This window comes from Meleagris gallopavo, chromosome 1 (genome assembly GCF_905368555.1).
Source record: "Meleagris gallopavo chromosome 1, MGAL_WU_HG_1.1, whole genome shotgun sequence".
NCBI lineage: Eukaryota > Metazoa > Chordata > Aves > Galliformes > Phasianidae > Meleagris > Meleagris gallopavo.
Window position 1 is genome coordinate 78983059 of NC_139404.1, and position 20894 is coordinate 79003952.

Sequence of the window (20894 nt, forward strand, 5' to 3'; positions counted from 1 at the left end):
CTTATTTACTTTCTTTCACAGGTATAAGAAAAAAGTGCACTTTGGTGTAGTTTCAGTGATTTAATAACATTAAAACCAACATTTTTTATGCTCATTCTAGCACTTCACAGAATCACAGAATCACAGAATGGCCTGGGTTGGAAGGGACCTCAAGGATCATCAAACTCCAACCTCCCTGCCACAGGCAGGGCCACCAACCTCCGCATTCAATACTAGACCAGGCTGCTCAGGGCCCCATCCAACCTGGCCTTAAACACCTCCAGGGAAGGGGCATCCACAACCTCTCTGGGCAGCCTGTTCCAGCACCTCACCACTCTCACAGTAAAGAACTTCCCCCTGACATTCAACCTAAATCTTCCCTCCCTCAACTTAAAACCATTTCCCTTTGTCCTGCTGTTATCTATCCTTTCAAAGAGTTGATTCCCCTCCTGTTTGTAGGCTCCCTTTAGGTACTGAAAGGCTGCAATGAGGTCACCCGCAGCCTTCTTTTCTCCAGCTGAACAAGCCCAGCTCCCTCAGCCTGTCTTCACAGGGGAGGTGCTCCAGTCCCCTGATCATCTTCTTGGCTCTCTTTTGGACCCTCTCCAACAGCTCTCTGTCTTTCTTGTACTGGGGGCTCCAGACCTGGACACAGTACTCCAGATGGGGCCTCACAAGAGCAGAGTAGAGGGGACAATCACCTCCCTGTCCCTGCTGGCCACCCCTCTTCTAATGGACTTATTTCTTTTGAAACCCTAAAACTTATTTTCTTTTCTTAATATTGAAAGCACTGGGAATGTTGGAGCTACAAGCCCTTGAAAAAATATTCTCCACCCCAGAAGACATGGATGCTTCAAACTAGGGAAAGACCCACTCCTCCTCCAGCCTGCTGGGTGGAGCTGGGGGTGCAAATGAAATCTATTCTGGCCAAGCCCCCCTGTTTGTATAGCTCTAACAGAACTGGCAAACACAATGAAAAATATATTTGAAGTAACAGGAAGAAAAATGAAGGTGGAGGAGAAAAAAACTGAGGAGTCAAGAAAAAAAAAACAACATTCTTCCTCCTGCTTCCCTTGAGCTATTCAATACTACTGGCAGGGTTATCTCTGTAGAAGAGCAGGACCCCTTTTGATTGTAGGCGGAAACATCACAAGCTGTCTCAGAGAAGGCTTCCACCTTTGGCATACCTCCAAAATAATGTTCCTCTGCTCCTCTGCAGAGTTGGCCTACAAGGTTGGCAGGGAATGATCTTTAGGGTCCCTTCCAACTCAAACCATTCTATGATCCTATGAATTAAACTCACTGTCTTTGTGAGGAAGGAGGAGGCAGCCACCATCCATGTGCTAGGTTGCACAGCAGGTAGGCAGGAGAGTGAGACTCCTTTGCACCATTTTTCTGCTTATGCGCCACAAGACTGGAGGCAGAGAATAAGGCAGTTGCTGCTCTGACTGACACAGGGTTGAGTTTCACGGGCTGTAGCTTCTAGGCAAGCTGTTGCTGTTGAAAGCAAATTAGATCAGCTGGGCATCAAGCAATGCCTTCCATCAGTTTTCTCCACCCACCACTGCAATCTTGACATTTTGTTCATGCCATCAGTGCCAACTGCTTCAGAAAGCCAGCTGCAACACCTACTGGAAGGACAAGAACACCGATGAGAAGAAGTGGGAAACTGCTCAAAGTTGAGGTGAGGAAGCTTTCTTCGGCCTTAGTCCAGGCAGAAGACAGGGTTCTCTAGGAAGACAGCGAGCTTGCTGGCCACCACGTCCAGGTCACTGGTGTTGGCATATTTGAGCAGATTGGTGTTCTTGACAAAGTAATGCTTGAGGAAGTGCTGGCTCACACACTTGTGCAGCTTCTGCACCAGCCTCAGGAAGGCTTCATGAAAGCAGCGCCAATCCTTGGTGCGTGGGTATTTTTCACACGTCCAGAATAGCACTGTCTGCAAGAAGCAGATGGGAAAGAAGAGGTGTTAAAGGTTCTGCTAAGGGCTCACACAGCTTGCTAAGGCAGTTTGAGTGCTGGTAAGTGGCTGACAGTCTTGGAAATTGGAGAGCCTCGTACTGCAATCTTCCTGCATTAATGATTCTGTGACAAGGGGATCACAACCAACACCCTGAGAGAGAGCCCTTTCACCTTTCCTTGGCTGTCCCTTTTCCTTTGCCTTGCAAACCTCACTGGACATACCAAGGATCCTGCACAGATGGGCCAGAGCAGGCAGGGAAGGAGGATTTGCAAAGGCCAGGGACCTCTGCAGAAATGCCAGGTGTTTTAGGTTGTAGAAAATGGCCTATTATATAAGTGTAGAAGTGTAGAAGTGCAAGGAAGGAGAGAATAATAATCTTTTGAGCATAGCTGTTAGCTTCAGCCATACTTGTGCTGAAGATGCACGCAGATTTTCTTTCTGGGTACACTGGGATTCCAAGCAACTCTTGCCTGTCTGCTTCTGAGACACAATACAGCATGTGTTACGACTTCTCTCTCCAAGTTTATTTCACGTGATATCATAGAATCATGGAGTGGCTTGGGATGTAAGGGACTTCAAAGACCAACTAGTTCCAACCCCTTGCTGTAGGTAGCGTTGCCAGCCGCTAAATCAAGACTGACCAGGAACCCATGAAGCCTAGCCTTGAATGCCTCTGGGGTGGAGCATCCACAGGTTCTCTGGGTAGCCTCTTCCTGGGCCTCACCACCCTCTGAGTGAAGAACTTCTTTCTAACATCTAACCTAAACCTCCTCTCTTTCAGTTTAAATCCATCCCCCCTTGTCCTATCACTATCTATCTGCATAAAAAGAGAAATCAATAGATTAAAAAATGAATTCCATATGATTATTGCTTTCATAATGTTATTTTTATGTTGCCCATATTGCATTTTTACAGACTTTTCTATGTTTGTGAAGAATTTTTTGGATGTACTTACAGTTACTGTACCAAAAAAAGTAATATTGACCATCTTCATCAACCTGAAAATCATTTCTAAAACAAAAAAGTCACTGATCTTGGGTGCAAGAATTCCACTCTGTTTCTTAGTGTTCTCTTAATTCAAATTTTCTTTTGCAAATTCGGTGCCCCAAAGAGACTCCCCAAGAGATGCTGTGAGACACAGCTGAACTGCAGCCTTCAATTCCTCTGCTCCTTCAAAGTTAATCAAAATAAGGCATTATTTTCTAGATTGCCTGTTTTCCCCCTCCACTTGGCCTTGCAATTGTTGTAGTATTGAGGAATTTCTTCTCAGATAGCTTCTCAATTGTGAGCAAATTTTATTCATAGCTGCAATAACCACAAAATCTTTTTGATGTTGCCAGGGAACAAAAGACATGGTGAGGAATTCAAGCTGTAGCTTACTTAGAGCTACTCCTTGGAGATTTGCAGAGCAGTTATCTCCCATCAGCACCATCGCTGCTTCTGCAAGATATACAGGCAGTTGTTACAGTGAAGTTTCCAGAAGCAAGAAAAATAGTGCTGCTTTTCTAGTCAGGTCTTTCGGACTTCCTGATTATGAACATCATTCCCCTATAACAGATACTGAGACCGTATCTTGATACCATGGTGATGCCTACCTGAAGATGATAAGCTGTGATGACGGGCTTATTTCCAACACACCAGACGTCCTCCTTCATCTGCCTCATGACTCTAAAGCATTTCATGCGACAACCACCATCTTCATCGAGGCCTTCCATGAGTATATGCTCAGCACGGGAGAAGCACAGCTGCCAGTGATAATTGGAGCGGGCCAAGAGGTCAAAACCAAGCGACTATGGGCAAAAGGGAAAGTGTGACACCAGATCAGAGGCAGACTTCTCTGAGCAATGCAGAGGGATGTTACAAAGAGGCTGTATGTTAGCAAGGGCAGCAAACACGGTTAATTTTCCCACTGTAACTCCTGATTGATGGAACAAGAAATTAGTTTTGTTTCCTCGTGTGGTGACATCGGTTACTCCCAGGAGATTCAGCTCTAGAGATGCCAGGTACAAACAGTGCTACTAAAGCTGAGGCACAACTCTATAGGCACTTTGCCATAGAGCAACAGGTCCTGAACAAATGGGGAGCAGGACTGGAAGGAAGAACTTAGTGTGTGGGATAATGGCAACTAGGATTGATCCGTTGCCAGAATCTAGCCAAGGGGAGAAACAGGATAAGGGTGAAAGGAAAATGTTGAGGTAGTACCCCACTTGCAGAAAGGTTACAAAGCAAAACAGCAAGAAAAAATGCACTCAGCTAAATGGCCAAAGCTATTTGCAAGAAACTCATGCAACAGACAGTTAGATCATTTTTCCCTCCACAGAATTCACCATCATTAAGGAAAGAAATTCTCAACAAAATCCAAATAAGTATTTCTTCTCTACAGCCTTCCAAACCACTATCACATACCTGCAAAGTAAATTTCTGCACAGACTTTACAGTTGTTTTTACACTGCTCACCTTGATGCACTGCACTTTTTCCTGTGATGGCCAACGCTTGAGGCAACGAGGCCACCGGGCTTTCTCAGGCCAGCAAGTTGGAATCTCCACTGTAGGAGCCAGCTCTACCTCAACCTGGAATTCTGATGTTTCCACAGCCACTCGAACCACTGAGCTGAAGCTCTCCAGCACCGTTACTTTATCTGTGAAGGAACAACATGAAAGGTGATAAAGGTGAAAAGATCCTCTCCTCAAGCCAAGCAAGGGGCTGTGTCGTGCCCATGTCCAAATTGAGACTTGCAGTTCCACTGCTGTCTTAGCACTCTCTTCAGTGACATAAGTGGAATACAAGAAAAAGCTTATTTCAATCTGCCCAAAGGAATGAGAGCAGAGGAAAAACTAAACATGGTCAATGTTGGTCCAACTGTGTTCATGGAGGAAGTTTCTGTCCCCATTTTTCCCTGTCATTCTGGATGGATCACTGTTCCTTCAGTTTTGCTGTTTGAGCCAATGATGTGATCATCCTCTAACCCACTGAAATAAATACAGAGCAGATTACCATAAGCAGTTTAAGTAATTGTGTGTTAATCCACCTCAATTCGACTGACACTGGCTAGGGATTCCAGTTCCAAAAGGAGTCCATGCAGCAGACTTGAAGGGACAGTGATTAATGTTTAGGATGGTAACTTCTGTTTTCACTGAAGAAATATTCACCTAGTCCTAATGGCAATTTAGCATCTCCTCCAGAAAGCACAGTGGAGTCCATCCCCAGTATAACTTTATAAACATCAGTAAATCTGGGTGTTATTTCCCCACTGAGCCAAGCCTGGCATCAAAACAGGCGCTATACTGCTCCCAAGATCTCAGCAGAGAGATCAAGCAGCTGAAAAGCATTAAAGCCATAGCTTTGTCAGCACAATTCACAGCATTTCCAAAAGTATCATGACTGTGCTGCCTACCTTTCCACCAATGGCAAGTGAGGCAATAAAGGAACTCTCTTTTTGCTGGTTCTCAAAAAATTAAAAAACAGAGAAGCAATGACACTGGAGACGTTTTTATGTAACTTTAGATGTTCCATGGGATTAAGTTCATTCTTCACACATGCATTAAAAAAAAAAAAAAGCATCCTAACTCAGTTCATGTCCTCTGTCTCCATTTCCTTCTAGCTGACCTTAACAAAAATGGAAAGACAATCATCAGCCCACACATCAGCCATCCCTTGGAAGCACCTGTTTTGGCTCAACACCTTGATGAGCTGCAGCTACACACAATGGCAGGTTTTCACCTCAGCACAATGACTTCCACATAAGTAAAGCTTCAGATGAAAGCTCTTTTCATATGATCTTTTCTATGAGCCTTAATGGTAACATTTTATTCTCATCCTTTTCCTTTCAGTAATAACAAACAGTTGCTGGAACAATGCAATTATCTAGTTGAACTTGACTTTAACATCTTTTCTCCTGTGAGTAAAATTTGAAGTGTCATCAGAGGAGGTGAAATACATCTATATTTCTAGAATACAGAAGACCCATTTCAGGCTGCTGATGGGTAAAGACATTCTGCAAATATGATGTGAGAAAGCACCATAGTCTGAACTTGACCATGTCACAGTATCTTAATGTGAAAAAATGAACATAAACCGTTCAGCTTGGATGAAGCCATGTGTTCATTAGCAGTAGTCTATAACATGCCTTTAGGACTCTAAGAATTAAATATGAGGATCATTGTTTAGGCAGCATTTTGCTGCAGATGTCGCAGCTATGAAGGCATGTTGCATGCACCACTGATTGCATTATGTCAGCACTTCCAGTACAAATTGCCACAGGATATACACAGGCACTTTGGAATTGCTTACAGAGGGATCAGCATCACTACTGAAAGCAAGTTTCCATGTTATCTACTGAATAGTCTGGGCACTGGGGAACATGGAGCACTTGTTCAACAGACTTTTTTTCAAGACCTTCTACATACTGGAAAGGTATGGGCATCTGAGTCTTCCCTAGAATATTACCTGCCCTATTCATATCTTCGAACACTTCTCCAGCTTGCGCACTTACCCCGTATCCAATTTTTCCTACAGCATCTTTCTGACTACTCAAGTTATATTGCAGCTACTGTACCGGAAAAAAGATTTTTTTTCCCCAAATCCCAAACTGCTTTGAAAATCTGGGTTGCATCTTGGTTGAGGGTGATGTTGGTGGAGAACTTACCCAAGTTCCTAAAAGAAGAGCACCATTTTGAAGAACTCAAGGTCTACTTAATTCTGTCTTCAGTGCAGGCCTACATTTGCACCACTGCAATGGGTTAGAAGCTCCCTGACTTTGGGAGGGTTTGTTGTTTCTTAACTTCTAATTATGTGAATGACACGAACACTTTGTGTACACAGTAGTTCCCCCTCTGCTAGCTGCAGAAGACAGCCAGTTCCCCTTATAGCCATCCCCACTAAACTCACTGGAGAGGTTACAGGAAACAATTGACTTTTCCACCAGCTCTCGGAAGACGATAAGGACTTTGGCTGGAACCAGATCACCTTCAATGTTCACATCCGTTTCGTGCCACTGCTGAAGGCTTTTTGAGAACTGTTCCACCTCAAGCCATTGATGCAGCTCCTCAGGGTCCCGCACAGAGGAGAGTAGCTTGGCTCCATGCACAGTGTAATAACGCCAGTGTCGGACCTGGCTTTCCCTGTACCCAGTCAGGCCACGTAGAGGGACAGTGATGAGGAATTGGCTTGGTGCTAAGACCTAGGAGAGTTTAGAGAGGTTAAGAATACAGGCAAGGGCAGATCAGTGGCTACGAGTGTTAAGGAAGTATCACGTGCAAATGGAGGCTTTGAAGGGAAGGAAAAAATATGGTAAAATAGGAATGATTGAACACATCCAGGACCTGTTCCATACCTGTCTGAGATTTACCTTGGAGGTACACAGAGCAAGAGGAAATTGTCTTTTAGGAGTCTGATGTGACAGACATGGCCCATAGAAGACAAGAGCTCACTCTGGCTGGTTTGCCACCACATCTGCCATAGTTTTCCCCACTCCTTGTTATTTGTAGTCTGCAATTGTACGAAATGTAATAACTAAGAGCTTCCAAGGTGCAGGAGAGCATCAGAGAGCTAGTTCTGAGATTCAGCAATGGGAAACAAAATAGTTCAAGTTCTTAACTCAGAGCCATTACTAGAGGTAAGCCTAGAGTTCCACAGTTCCACAACTATAGCAAAAGTGCACTTTCTGGATCTTTTCCAAAACCTACTAATGACATTAGTAGAATAAGTCCACAGCCCATTCATTTTATAAGCATTTCACTCTCTCTGACTAGAACAACTATCGTCCATTAAGGAGACATAGACAACAAGGCAAGTGACTTGCCTGAGCCTACACAGGCAGTGGCATTCTCAAAAACCGGTTTTGGAAAGTGCTGTATGAGGCTGCATCTCCCACTGAGCAGAAGCGAGAAGCAGAGTAAAGGTGGAAAAATGATCAGTGGATATCACCCAGAAGCAAGCTTGTTTGCAAGACAATTAATCAGTCTCGAATTGAGGATAATTCTCCAACCAAACCAGCACTCAACAAGCTTTTGCAGAGTAAGGTGACAGAGATTTATACAGGTTCAGGACATAGCCAGAATTGCCAGGCTTGTAAGTATTTGGCAATCTTGGCTGCAGATGTTAGTTTCCAAACCCATTCAGAATTTACTAAAAAAACAAAACCAGCTTGTGTGGGGGTGGCTGTCATCCTCCTCAAAATCAAAAGGGCATGCCAGAAGGGCTGGGAAACAACAGCCCAGCTGAAGGCAAAAGGAGAAAGGTGTTGGGGTATAATGCAGATCTGGGCCCTACTCAAGCGTATGTTGTTTGACCAGGCTCCCACATCACTTTGAGAGGTTATACTCATACCAAATTCAGCCGTGCAGCTGGTGTCCTCATGGCCTGAACAAAGCCCAGGCCTGTACCCATGCTCTGTCATACCAGGCTTGCATACCAGACCCAGACTTCAGGACCCAAACAAGTCACAGGCAGCAGGAGCATTCAGTTCTGCAATGTATAACCTGTGGCTAATCCTGTTGCATTAAAAACCTGCCTCCATCATGTTGATCAATTTAAGTGCAGCCAGGGTATCTCAGGCAAGTGGAAGCATCAGGTTAGAAATCCAAGCAATAAATAAAGTTTCTTGCAGAAAGGCCGAGATAGCCATGGAAGGACAAGTTAGGAGGATGAATCGTCTGGAGAAGAGGATGGGTGAGGAGGAAGCAGGCACCAGGAGGGCGTTGTACCTGGATGGATGGATGGAACGGGCGCTTTCCCCGCAGCAGAGCTGACCACTTGGCCAGTAAGGCCGGCTGATCCTGAGAGCAGCAGAGAGGAAAATGAGAATCACACAGATCAGAGAGAAAGCAGGTGGCAGGTCACTCATTCACCAAGCAAAGCTGCAAGCGTACTACAAGCCTCTGTGCTAAAGGAAAGAAATCTCCCCTGCCAGCATTACAGAGCTGACCGCTGGCAATGCGGTTGGCCAGTGCTGTACTAGGAATTACTCTGGATGTTAACCTGCTCCTTACATCTTTATTGAAGCCTCCACAGCCTTTGTACCAGAACTGCACAGATGGTGGCTGCAAAAAAACAATGGACCACAACTTGGAAGCTGTAAAAAGTGAGCTATTTAATTTGGTCTCTCTGAGTTTTATTTCAAGTTCTCTTAAAGATTTTGGCTTGCTGCCCCTGAGTTGCAGAAAAAAAAACCAACAATGAATATCTACAAACTTTGTTAAATTCCCCACATAGCCCTGTGTATCTAAAAGGAGGCTTGTATAGTTTCTCAACAAATCTACACCCTGTATCAAGTTAAATTAAATCCTTTTAACCAGAAACTAGAAGTTCTGAAAAGTCACCATAAATTTAATTTACACGGGGAAAAAAAAAAAAAAAAGATGCTGCAAAATTAAACAGAGAATTGTTAATATACTGACTTTCCCTTGACACAAGTCTCCTCTAGGGTGAGTTATCTCAACAACGATATTAAAGATTCTATTTTTTGTAAGCAGAACAGACCAAGTAAAAAACATTTTCTTATTAACCCATTCTTTGCTGCCCCATGTCTACAGCACAAAGTCAGACAGCCCTCCAAGTGTGATTGTCATTGACTTATAGCACTGGGTTAAGTAACAAATCTGCCACTTTTTAAGAAAATATATTTCAGGAATTTCTTTTAAGCTGAGGGTGTTCAGACCAGCTACAGTACGCTATTCTGATTCTACCGATCAGAATAAGTTGCCTTGTTTTTGTTTTGTTTTGTTTTCCAGAACAACTATTTTACCTTGGCCCTGGTTTTGTCAGTCCTCATAAGCCAAGCAGGTTTGTTCCAGTATGAGAGGTGGGTGGCGGACCACAGAACCAAGGAAGGTGTGGATCAGGATGTGGCACTGTGGTCATTCCTACTGGCAAACACATCTGCCAGTGTAAATCTGAATGTGTTTATCCCTAGAGTAACAACCAGTTTTCAGACTTGATGACTCTATTCTGCCTCCACCCCCATGCCCATCAAGCAGCTTCATACCCAAAATTCTTCCCTCTCAATCGTAGACAGCTACAAAAGTTGCTTTCACACACTGTGCATTTATCCGTAAGTGGCTGCATTTTAGTGTATGGGTTGACATAACTAGAGTATGTAATCTACTTCAGATGAGAAGGACCATTTTCATCTGAAGTTGCCATTGCTACCAGTTATTACTTATACCCTTTTAGTCATTATTCCTGTGTTAAATAGTCAGAGGAAGCAATCAGTCTTCTGTCACACCTGGGACAGGACATTGTTGTTTTGGTATCCGATGGTCTAAAATGACTTCTCTTCTCCCACTGATAAGCGTGTTTCTTCCCAGGAAAAATAAGTTATGATTCATGACCAAGAAAAAAAATAATATATTTTTCTGAAGAAGCTTTTTATGTTCACAGCAGAAGAAAGCTTTCTGAAGTTTTTTTTAGTGAGTTGACAGGTTTTTCACCTGTGAAAAATATGAGTCATAGCTCATACAGGCATGGGCATTTTTTCCTTTTAATGTTACTGCAGTACTTTTTTTTTTTTTTTTTTCCTGTCTTTTGGCTTCTGCTTGCAGATTGACAGCTCTGGCAACAGCGTCTCTTTGTGAAAGCAGCAGCTGTGAAAAGAGACTCTGCCTCATTTACCCATCCCTCTCTGATACACCTCCAGTATTAAGATGCCCACAAGTAAGTTCTTATGACTCAGCCAGTCACAAGAATCCCCACACTGAAATGTCAGTGTATCTTCCGTGGTGTTTTACTTGGAGGTACCTGTCCATACTCTTGCAGAATGGAAAATCACTGACTGATTGCCTACAAACTACAGACACTACACTAGATCTCTTGTCCATACCTTAATATTCTCATTGTGAATGCCAGAGTTGGAGATAGCTTGGAATCGTATGGCCTTATAGCTGATTTCTGTGGTCAGTTGCTGGATGATTTTCTGTACCTCCTCCACTGTTTTGGAGACCAGATAATGGCGTGGCTCCACCTGTCAGTTCCAAGAAAGACACTTCATATTACAGATAACTGTAGTCTTTGTCTCCAGTGGTAAGAACAATCAGCTTAGTGAACTCTGAAACATATGTGCCTATGCTGCAATGGGAATAAAAACTTGTTCCTTCTAGATTACAGTCAACTTACCACGAGGCAGAGCTCTTTCTGGTGAACACTGAAAGGCAAAATTCTAGACTGCCAAGGATTACTTGATATTCTTATGCCATATCAGTGAATGGAAGAGAAGGAGTTAATTATATGGATGAATTTGCTAACAATTAGCTGCAGCCTTGTTCTTCACCCATTTTGATCCAGGACAGCCAGCTATTCGCCTGCAGAGCCACTCAGTGTCGGATTACTTTTTGCTCCAAGAGCTGGCAAGACTACAAGAATAACAGATAACTCATGCATTAGTCAGATTGCAACTGTATGTGGCAACATTTAGCTGCCCATGTAGTACACTGAAAATATCCATACTATCTTCATATCTTAGTACGGGGTCCATGCCTAGATGGTGACAAGATATCTTTCCAAAGATGTTCCCGTTGAGGGCTGGGAGTTTGTGTGACCTGGTAGATAGTCCTTCAATTCAAGCAGCATTAGTGCAATTATTTATGAAAAAATATTTCAGTGAAAGGTCTGAAGCGAAGAATGGATAACTGCTTGCCTAGGATCAGTTATCCAAGTTGTGACAGGGGAGATTCAGGTTGCAGATTAGGAGCAGTTTCTTTTCTGAAAGGGTGATCAGGTGCTGGAATGGACTGCCCAGGGATGTGGTGAAGTCACCAACCCTGGAGGTGTTCAAGAAACATTTAAATGTTGTACTAAGGAACATGGTTTAGTGGGGAAATATTGGTGGTGATCTTGGTGGTCTTTTCGAATTTTGGTGATTCTATGATTCTATGAAAGGTAATAGTATTTTTACTAAGCCTTTATAGTATTTACAAGAGGGAAACACATCAAGAGAGCGGTATTATATCCCCTTGGCCAGCTTCTCATTTACCTTTGGCATCCTGATTTTTTGCTTTGTTAACAATACATAGTCCATTATGCTTGTATCTAATACAGACGTAATACACGTATCCACCTGTAGCTATAGCTACTTTCTTTCACTAGTCCAGATGAATGCCTTGGTTCTTAGAGCAGTCCAATGAACTTGACTTGTTCAACAAGACTCCTAAAAGCTCCTTCAACAAGTAAATGTTATGAGTGGTAGTGAAAGTTATCCACCCCTAAGAGCTTTCAGAGTCTAAAAATAAACTGCTTAAAGTGTATCATCACTGTTGGTTGGCTCAAGCTGAGGTCCAGGACTGCCCCTTGTACTCCTTCCTCATGCTGTGTTCTCTTTGAGTGGTACCTGTCAGAAACACTTCCTTCTCTCTTGCTATCCTGGAAGAATCCATCCAACTTAGCATGGCCTCATTTAATTGCACCTTCATTGCCTACTCGCTGAACTTCAGCTGTTGTCACGAAGTCTTTAGGACAGTACAGACTCTAAAAACTTCAGTAAGGTACCACTAAACAACTCCATCTGCATGTAGACCCTCATCACTGAGGCAAGGGTAGAAGAACAAATGACATGAGACATGCGTTACCCAAAGCTAATTCCAAATACCTCACCAGTCTGCTACTGCAAAGTAAAACCTTCCTACAGAAGGGAAGCCATAAACCTCAGAAGACAGAGTATAAGCAAGTGAATGCAATTTCTGAAGGGCCAAGGCACCAGCATGAACATATCGGGAGAAAAGTCAGAAAAAGTTCATCAGACAGTCATTTCTACCACCTATTGGCATTTCCATTACCAAGTGTTGACTTCAGAAGTTTGCCAGAACAACAAGGTTGATTAAGGCTTTATTATGGAGGAAAGAAAAAGGACTAGGATTGACTGGAGGTTGTGAAGAATGTTCGGTTTGTTTTCACCTGCACTAAGTATGGACTTGCGTATTTCCTTTGCTGGATGAGTGGGTTAAGGAAGAAGTCATTGGTATCAGAGATTCATTGCTACAGGAAGAAACTAGTAACAGTAAGCCATCAGAGCTGGAAGGCTGCTAGATAACAGATTTTCAGTTAAAAAGGAAAGCATTTGCTTCTATGAGCCTCAAAACAAGGCTCCACTTCTGTTCTGTACTCACGGCGGCTGTATGAGTGTCATGGTTTCATGATTTTTCATTATCGGTATTCCACATGATAACATCATGCAATGTACTGGGGGTTTGACTGCTGATGCTCAAGTTCCGGGTGCCTGTCCAGCGGAGAAGAGCAGCTACGTTTCCCCAGGGGGCTTTGCGGTCAGCGAGGAGATATAACTCCCGGCAAGGTCACCTGATGCTCTTCTTCTCTGCCTGCGCTTCTCATCTCAGCGTTGTGGTAAGGCCGATCCACCATCAATTTCACATTCTCTCTCCTTACAAAATTCTGTTGATACCATATTTAGTAAATTACTTTGTTTTACCTCAGATTGTTGCCACTGTTTTCAATTATTTCGGGGTCCCTTATTTTCTTTTTTTTTTTCCGGGGGCGCGGATCCGCGGATCCCTCCGCCCTTCTAGTCACGGAACCGGGCCGAACCAGCCCGTAAACCGTTGACATTCTTGGTGGAGAATGCGGGCAACAGTTGCTTTTTAGCTTTTTGAACAAATCTCTCTCTCCGCTCTCAGACAGCTTCATTGGGAAAGTTTATCTGTTTCACCAGTACTGTCTGAAAGCGTGACCTTGAAAAGTCCAGGCGGACGGCCAATACTCTAGGATATTTGTAAACTTTGAGCCTTGCTATCTTGTTTCTGTAAAAGAAAAAAAAAAAAGAGAAAAAATGCTTTCTCTACTGAAACTGCCTTTTAAGGGGCTGCATGCCACTGTCTCTTCTTTCTTAATGCTAAAAACATACTGGGCCTTAATTAAGTTCACCACCTTGCTCTATGGAGCAATAGGTATATATAGCCAATTGAAAACATGGATGGAAATAACTATGTGGCATCTGCATATTATGTGGCATACCATTCCAGAGGGAGCTGCTAATTTTACAGGGTTGGGGATTTTTAAGCAGGTTTCCAGCCTCTCCTTTGAATTCTTTATGCGGATTTTCAATGCTCACCTGATCACGTTATTAATCTCCGTGAATGTACTGCTCACCATTTCACTTATTATTAGTATTTATTATATTTTGAGGAAGTCTGCCCCAAAACCAGTAAATACTGAGTGGCAGGGAATGTGGAGAGGCCTGGGTGAGACTTTAGAGAGATGGAAATCTTCGGTGTCATGGAACTTTACTCCAGAACACCTGAAAGACCCTGAAAATTTAAACAGATATTTGAGACAGGAATGTCGCGGCTCAGGAAGATCTGAGGAGGCCCAAATTATTTGGGGCCTGGCTAATGCTTACCGGGCCTTATTCAATACTATCCTGGAGAGGGAGAGAGTTTGTGAAATTGAAAAGGAGAGTCTCAGGGAAACAGTGCAAAATGAGCGAGAGAGTCTCCTGGTCGAGAGAAACAGCCTCCAATCTGAGAGAGATGCCCTCCGAATTGAGAGAGACTCCCTGCAATCCAAACTCAACAGTCTTCAATCTCAACAAGACACCCTCCAATCTGAGCTAGATACTCTCATAATCGAACGAGACAGGCTCCGAGCTGAACTGGAGGATGAGAGCATTGGAACTGACCAACCTGATCAACTACAAGAAGCACCACAATTGATGTCACTTGCCCCTGTAAGAGGACGGAAAATGAAACGAATCTCGACTCAGTTAGAAGAGAAGAAAGAAGAGGAGAGAGGTCCAGAGGAGTGGCTCCAAGATCCACAAGAAGCACCCCTAAGTCCAGGGGAGGGGCCCTCAGTAAGACCACGGTCACCGGCGCCAATGAGGGCAACAAGAAGTCCCGAAAGAGTAAGAGGTGAGCAAGATATCGTTACTATTGTTGATCGATCTCTGAAAATGAATGAAATTCGAAGTCTGAGAAAAGACTTTTCACGTCACCCAAATGAGCCTATTGCCACTTGGTTACTTCGATGTTGGGACAATGGGGCCAACAGTGTGTGGCTGGATAGTAGAGAAGCTCGCCAACTGGGTGGCATTGCCAGGGACTCAGCCATTGACAGAGGTATTAGTACATGCCAGAACCAGGCCTTTACCCTCTGGAAGCGGATGTTGTTAGCTGTAAAAGAAAGATACCCCTTCAAAGATGATCTGATGCCTGAGAAAAAGAAATGGGCTGATATGGAAGAAGGCATCTGTTATTTAAGAGAATATGCTGTGGTGGAAATGCTACATAGCCCCAATTTCATTCCTGACGAGCCAGACCAAGAGCATGATCCCGAGAGAGTCAGGTGTACACCAAACATGTGGCGTACATTCACAAAGACCGCACCAGAAAGGTACGCCAGCACATTTGCAGCAATGTATGGCAGAGGGGAAAGAAGACCCCTTATAAGTGAATTGGTTAATAAACTTCAAGACTTTGAGTTACATTTAAGCCCTCTGCGAGCTTGTGTTTCAGCCATTACAAAGGTAGCTGAAAAGCTGGACAGAATGGAAAACAAACAAGAAGATATAATAGACAAACTATCAACCGTGCCTGAAGCTGATAAATCCATGGAGGTAACGGATACATCAAATGGGGACCAGAATTCCCAAAACAGCCTATTGGAGGGGCTCATCAACTTGATTTCCTCCCAGCCGGTGGCATCTAATGTCTCAGCCATCAAAAGAAGACGTTCTCCTGCTCGAGCAAGTGACAACAGTAAGACCACATCACGTTTTGCCTTGTGGCATTACCTACGTGACCATGGAGAAGATATGAAGGAGTGGCATAAACAACCTACTCCTGTACTTCAAGCACGGGTAAGAGAGTTACAAGACAAATCAACCACCAAGGTGAACTTCTCCAAAAAGGTGATTGCTCCAGTTGCTGCAGACAATGAAGGTAACAAATAGAGGGGCCCTGCCCCCAGCCAGGGGGGGGAAAGGGATAATAGAGTTTATTGGACTGTGTGGATTAGATGGCCTGGCACATCAGAATCACGAAAATATAAGGCCCTGGTGGATACTGGTGCACAGTGCACTCTAATGCCCTCAAGTCACCAAGGGACAAAATCAATTTATATTCATGGGGTGACTGGAGGTTCCCAAGAGCTAACTATGTTGGAGGCCGAAATCAGCCTCACTGGTAAAGACTGGCAAAAGCACCCTATTGTGACTGGCCCAGGGGCTCCATGCATACTTGGTATTGATTACCTCAGAAGGGGATATTTTAAGGATCCCAAAGGGTATCGATGGGCCTTTGGAATAGCTGCTGTAGACACAGAAGGTGTTAAGCAGTTGTCTATTTTGCCTGGCCTGTCAGAAGATCCATCTGCCGTGGGGTTGCTACGAGTGAAAGAGCAACAAGTACCGATTGCTACAAAAACGGTGCACAGACGGCAGTACCGCACCAACAGGGATTCCTTGCTCCCCATTCAGAAGCTGATTCACCAACTAGAGAATCAGGGAGTGATTAGCAAGACTCATTCACCTTTTAACAGCCCCATATGGCCAGTGCGTAAAGCCAGTGGAGAATGGAGGCTGACGGTGGACTACCGTGGCCTGAATGAAGTCACACCCCCATTGAGTGCTGCTGTGCCAGATATGTTAGAACTCCAATATGAATTGGAGTCAAAGGCAGCCAAATGGTACGCCACCATTGATATTGCTAACGCCTTTTTCTCCATTCCTTTGACCAAAGAATCTAGGCCACAGTTTGCTTTCACCTGGAGGGGCATTCAGTATACCTGGAATCGTTTGCCCCAGGGGTGGAAACATAGCCCAACCATTTGCCATGGGTTGATCCAAGCTGCACTGGAACAGGGAGGTGCTCCTGAGCACTTACAGTATATTGATGACATCATCGTGTGGGGCAACACAGCAAAGGAAGTTTTTGAGAAAGGAGAGCAAATAATCCAGATCCTTCTGCGTGCTGGTTTCGCTATTAAGCGAAGCAAAGTGAAAGGGCCTGCCCAGGAAATTCAGTTCCTAGGTATAAAGTGGCAAGATGGCCGTCGTCACATCCCAACAGATGTGATCAACAAAATCAGTGCCATGTCTCCACCCACTAATAAGAAAGAGACACAATCGTTCCTGGGTGTAGTGGGTTTTTGGAGAATGCATGTTCCAAACTACAGCCTCATTGTAAGCCCCCTTTATCAGGTGACACGGAAGAAGAATGATTTTATGTGGGGTCCTGAGCAGCAGCAGGCTTTTGAGCAGATTAAACAAGAGATAGCCCGTGCCGTGGCCCTGGGGCCAGTACGGATGGAACAGGATGCGAAGAACATCCTCTACACTGCTGCTGGAGAGAAAGGTCCCACTTGGAGTTTGTGGCAAAGAGCCTCAGGAGAGACCCGAGGCCGACCCCTGGGATTCTGGAGTCGGGCGTACAGAGGGTCTGAAGAGTGCTACACTCCAACTGAGAAGGAGATCTTAGCCGCGTATGAGGGGGTTCGGGCTGCTTCCGAAGTAATCGGTACAGAAACACAGCTCCTTCTGGCACCTCGACTGCCAGTGCTGAACTGGATGTTCAAGGGAAAGGGTCCCTCCACCCATCATGCTACTGATGCCACTTGGAGTAAGTGGATTGCGCTGATTACGCAGCGAGCGCGGATGGGGAATCTCAACCGTCCAGGAATCCTAGAGGTGATCATGGACTGGCCTGAAGGCAAAAAGTTTGGAACACCGCCAGCAGAAGAGATATCACGTGCTAAAGAGGCCCCACCATATAACGAACTACCCGAAAATGAGAAGACATATGCCCTATTCACAGATGGATCGTGTTGTATTGTGGGGAAACACCGCAGATGGAAAGCCGCTGTGTGGAGCCCCACACGACAAGTTGCAGAGGCCACTGAAGGAAAAGGAGAATCGAGCCAATTTGCAGAGGTAAAGGCTGTCCAACTGGCCTTGGATGTTGCTGAACGGGAGAGGTGGCCAATGCTTTATGTTTACACTGACTCGTGGATGGTGGCAAATGCTCTATGGGGGTGGTTACAGCAGTGGGAGCAAAACAACTGGCAAAGAAAGGGTAAACCTATTTGGGCTGCTGACCTGTGGAAAGATATTGCTGCCCGAATAAAGAATATGGTTATAAAGGTGCGTCACGTAGATGCCCATGTGCCCAAGAATAGGGCTACTGAAGAGCAGCAAAATAACCATCAGGTAGACAGAGCTGCCAGAATTGAGGTGGCCCAAATAGATCTGGACTGGCAGAACAAGGGTGAATTATTTCTAGCCCGATGGGCCCATGAGACCTCAGGCCATCAAGGGAGAGATGCGACATATAAGTGGGCTAGAGACCGAGGGGTGGATTTAACTATGGATGCTATTGCGCAAATCATTCACGACTGTGACACGTGTGCCACAATTAAACAAGCCAAGAGAATGAAACCTCTCTGGGAGGAAGGGCGATGGCAAAAGTACAAATATGGGGAGGCATGGCAGGTTGATTATATCACCTTGCCACGATCTCGTAATGGTAAGCGTTATGTGCTCACCATGGTGGAGGCAACAACTGGGTGGCTTGAAACCTATGCAGTACCCCACGCTACCGCCCGAAATACCATACTAGGTCTTGAGACACAAGTCCTGTGGCGACATGGTACCCCAGAAAGAATTGAGTCAGATAATGGGACTCATTTTAAAAATTCTCTTGTAGGTACCTGGGCTAAAGGTCATGGTATTGAGTGGATTTACCATATTCCCTACCATGCACCGGCCTCAGGTAAGATTGAACGATACAATGGGTTGTTAAAAACTATGCTGAAAGCAATGGGAGGCGGTACATTTAAGCACTGGGAGAAGCATTTGGCAGAAGCCACCTGGTTAGTCAATACCAGAGGATCTATCAATCGTGGTGGTCCAACCCAGTCCAGCTCCCTACATACCGTAGAGGGAGATAAAGTCCCTGTTATACATGTAAAGAATATGTTGGGAAAGGCAGTTTGGGTTATTCCAGCCTCTGAGAAGGACAAACCTCTTCGTGGAACTGTTTTTGCCCAGGGACCTGGGTCCACTTGGTGGGTGATGCAGGAAAACGGGGATGTTCAAAGTGTACCACAAGGGAACTTGATGTTGAGGGAGTGCAGTCAGTAATTCCTTGTGCGTGTGTTTATATTTTGTTTGTCTATATTAAGCATGATGTAGTGATGTGGAATAAGGGGTGGAATGTCATGGTTTCATGATTTTTCATTATCGGTATTCCACATGATAACATCATGCAATGTACTGGGGGTTTGACTGCTGATGCTCAAGTTCCGGGTGCCTGTCCAGCGGAGAAGAGCAGCTACGTTTCCCCAGGGGGCTTTGCGGTCAGCGAGGAGATATAACTCCCGGCAAGGTCACCTGATGCTCTGCTTCTCTGCCTGCGCTTCTCATCTCAGCGTTGTGGTAAGGCCGATCCACCATCAATTTCACATTCTCTCTCCTTATAAAATTCTGTTGATACCATATTTAGTAAATTACTTTGTTTTACCTCAGATTGTTGCCACTGTTTTCAATTATTTCGGGGTCCCTTATTTTCTTTTTTTTTTCCCGGGGCGCGGATCCGCGGATCCCTCCGCCCTTCTAGTCACGGAACCGGGCCGAACCAGCCCGTAAACCGTTGACCTTCCTTGTGCACGGCTTCCCTCTGTTCCCTCATTAATAGCTCTATAAATCCTTAGAGGACGGTTCGCTTTTATAGCTCACTGAATAGATTCTGATGGAATGCTCTTTCAGTGCAAAACACTGAGTAGGTGAAAATGAAAGTTCTCAAAGGAATTTGATTACTTGTCACCAAAACATTTCCATTGAAAAAAACAAACATTTGTTACCAGCCCTTTCATGGTATTAGAATATTTCATCCTTTTCTGAAAGAAGGACTTACAGCTTTCCACTTGGAAATCATTTTTCATTTCGGTGTCTTGCATTTTGTAATGGAAAACAGACAATCAGATAGAATCTAGCTAAGCATTATGATAAAGCACAAGCTTTAAAAAAACAATACATTACAGCTCATTTAGAATCCCTTTTCATAGAATGTACAGTTTTTATTGATTATTTTTATTGTTTTACTTCATTTCATACTGGAGAAAAATATCACAGTGCAGGAATAATTCTATGAAATAGAAAATGTGTCTCCAACCCGCCTGTACTGAGACATGCTATTCAGCTGTGGTTTATAGTGAAGTATCCTTAGCTGAGGTGACAGACAATGGGAGAATTCAAGCTGTTTCCACCTCTCCCCAATTCCTACATGCATCATTTTAAGAAGCAGCCCCTGCTGTTGTGGCTTTGATCTTGTATCTGTCAATCCAAGACCACTGGAGAAGGAAAGAGGTGAGGACTTCTCCCTAGATTAAGTGCTAGTGATCACAGCTCATCTCACATCTGGAATTATGAGAGTGGGAACAAAAACTCAGGAAATATGAAGATATAGAAGAGAACATGCAACTCAGAAAACAAGGCTACCAGCCAAGATCCCTGATAACATTCTGCAACAGAAACCCAGAAATCTCATTAGAAATACAGTTCTCATAAAACTTCACCCAGTCATGTCTCAAAAAATGAAGACAGAAGGCAAGCAACTAACTGTCAAGTTTGGCACCCTTCTGAATCAACACCTAGTGTGGGAGACAGAAAATCTGGACAGATAAAGCCTTACCTTGCTCTGGATGTAGATTTCTACATCTTCATCTGTGAATGGTTTCATGGCAAGATGGTCGTCACTGTTCTCTAAAGTGTGAATTCACTCTTCACTTGTTCGCCTGCATCTGGAGACAGGAGGGACACTCAGAGAGAGCTGCTCAGAGCCACCTTGCCCTGTAAAGCTCAGATCATCTAATTCCTCTGTGCATGAAGAAATGGAGAGAGAAGCAAGAAAATATGCTTTCCCCCCCCCCCCCCCCCCCCCTCTGGCCTGAGTAGCCCAACTTCTTAGGAAAACTAGCTTGAGTTATTATTTTCTAAACTTGATCATTATTATT

General features: G+C 44.3%; 1 protein-coding gene across 14 annotated transcripts in view; it reads right to left on the reverse strand.

Annotated features, from left to right (window-relative positions):
- The window catches only part of MAB21L3 (mab-21 like 3), a 40711-nt gene that overhangs the window by 12024 nt on the left and 7793 nt on the right, over positions 1-20894 (reverse strand). For 7 of the 14 annotated variants that reach the window (XM_085236905.1, XM_085236915.1, XM_085236921.1 and 4 more), the window contains 7 exons: positions 20573-20681; positions 10762-10902; positions 8648-8719; positions 6831-7122; positions 4400-4581; positions 3538-3732; positions 41-1918 (listed from right to left, as the gene is read on the reverse strand). In XM_085236905.1, coding sequence (XP_085093031.1) covers positions 1685-1918; positions 3538-3732; positions 4400-4581; positions 6831-7122; positions 8648-8719; positions 10762-10902; positions 20573-20620 — 1164 coding nt within the window. In that variant the 5' untranslated portion in view covers positions 20621-20681 and the 3' untranslated portion in view covers positions 41-1684. The other 7 variants (XM_085236950.1, XM_085236958.1, XM_085236942.1 and 4 more) reach the window with 4 other exon arrangements.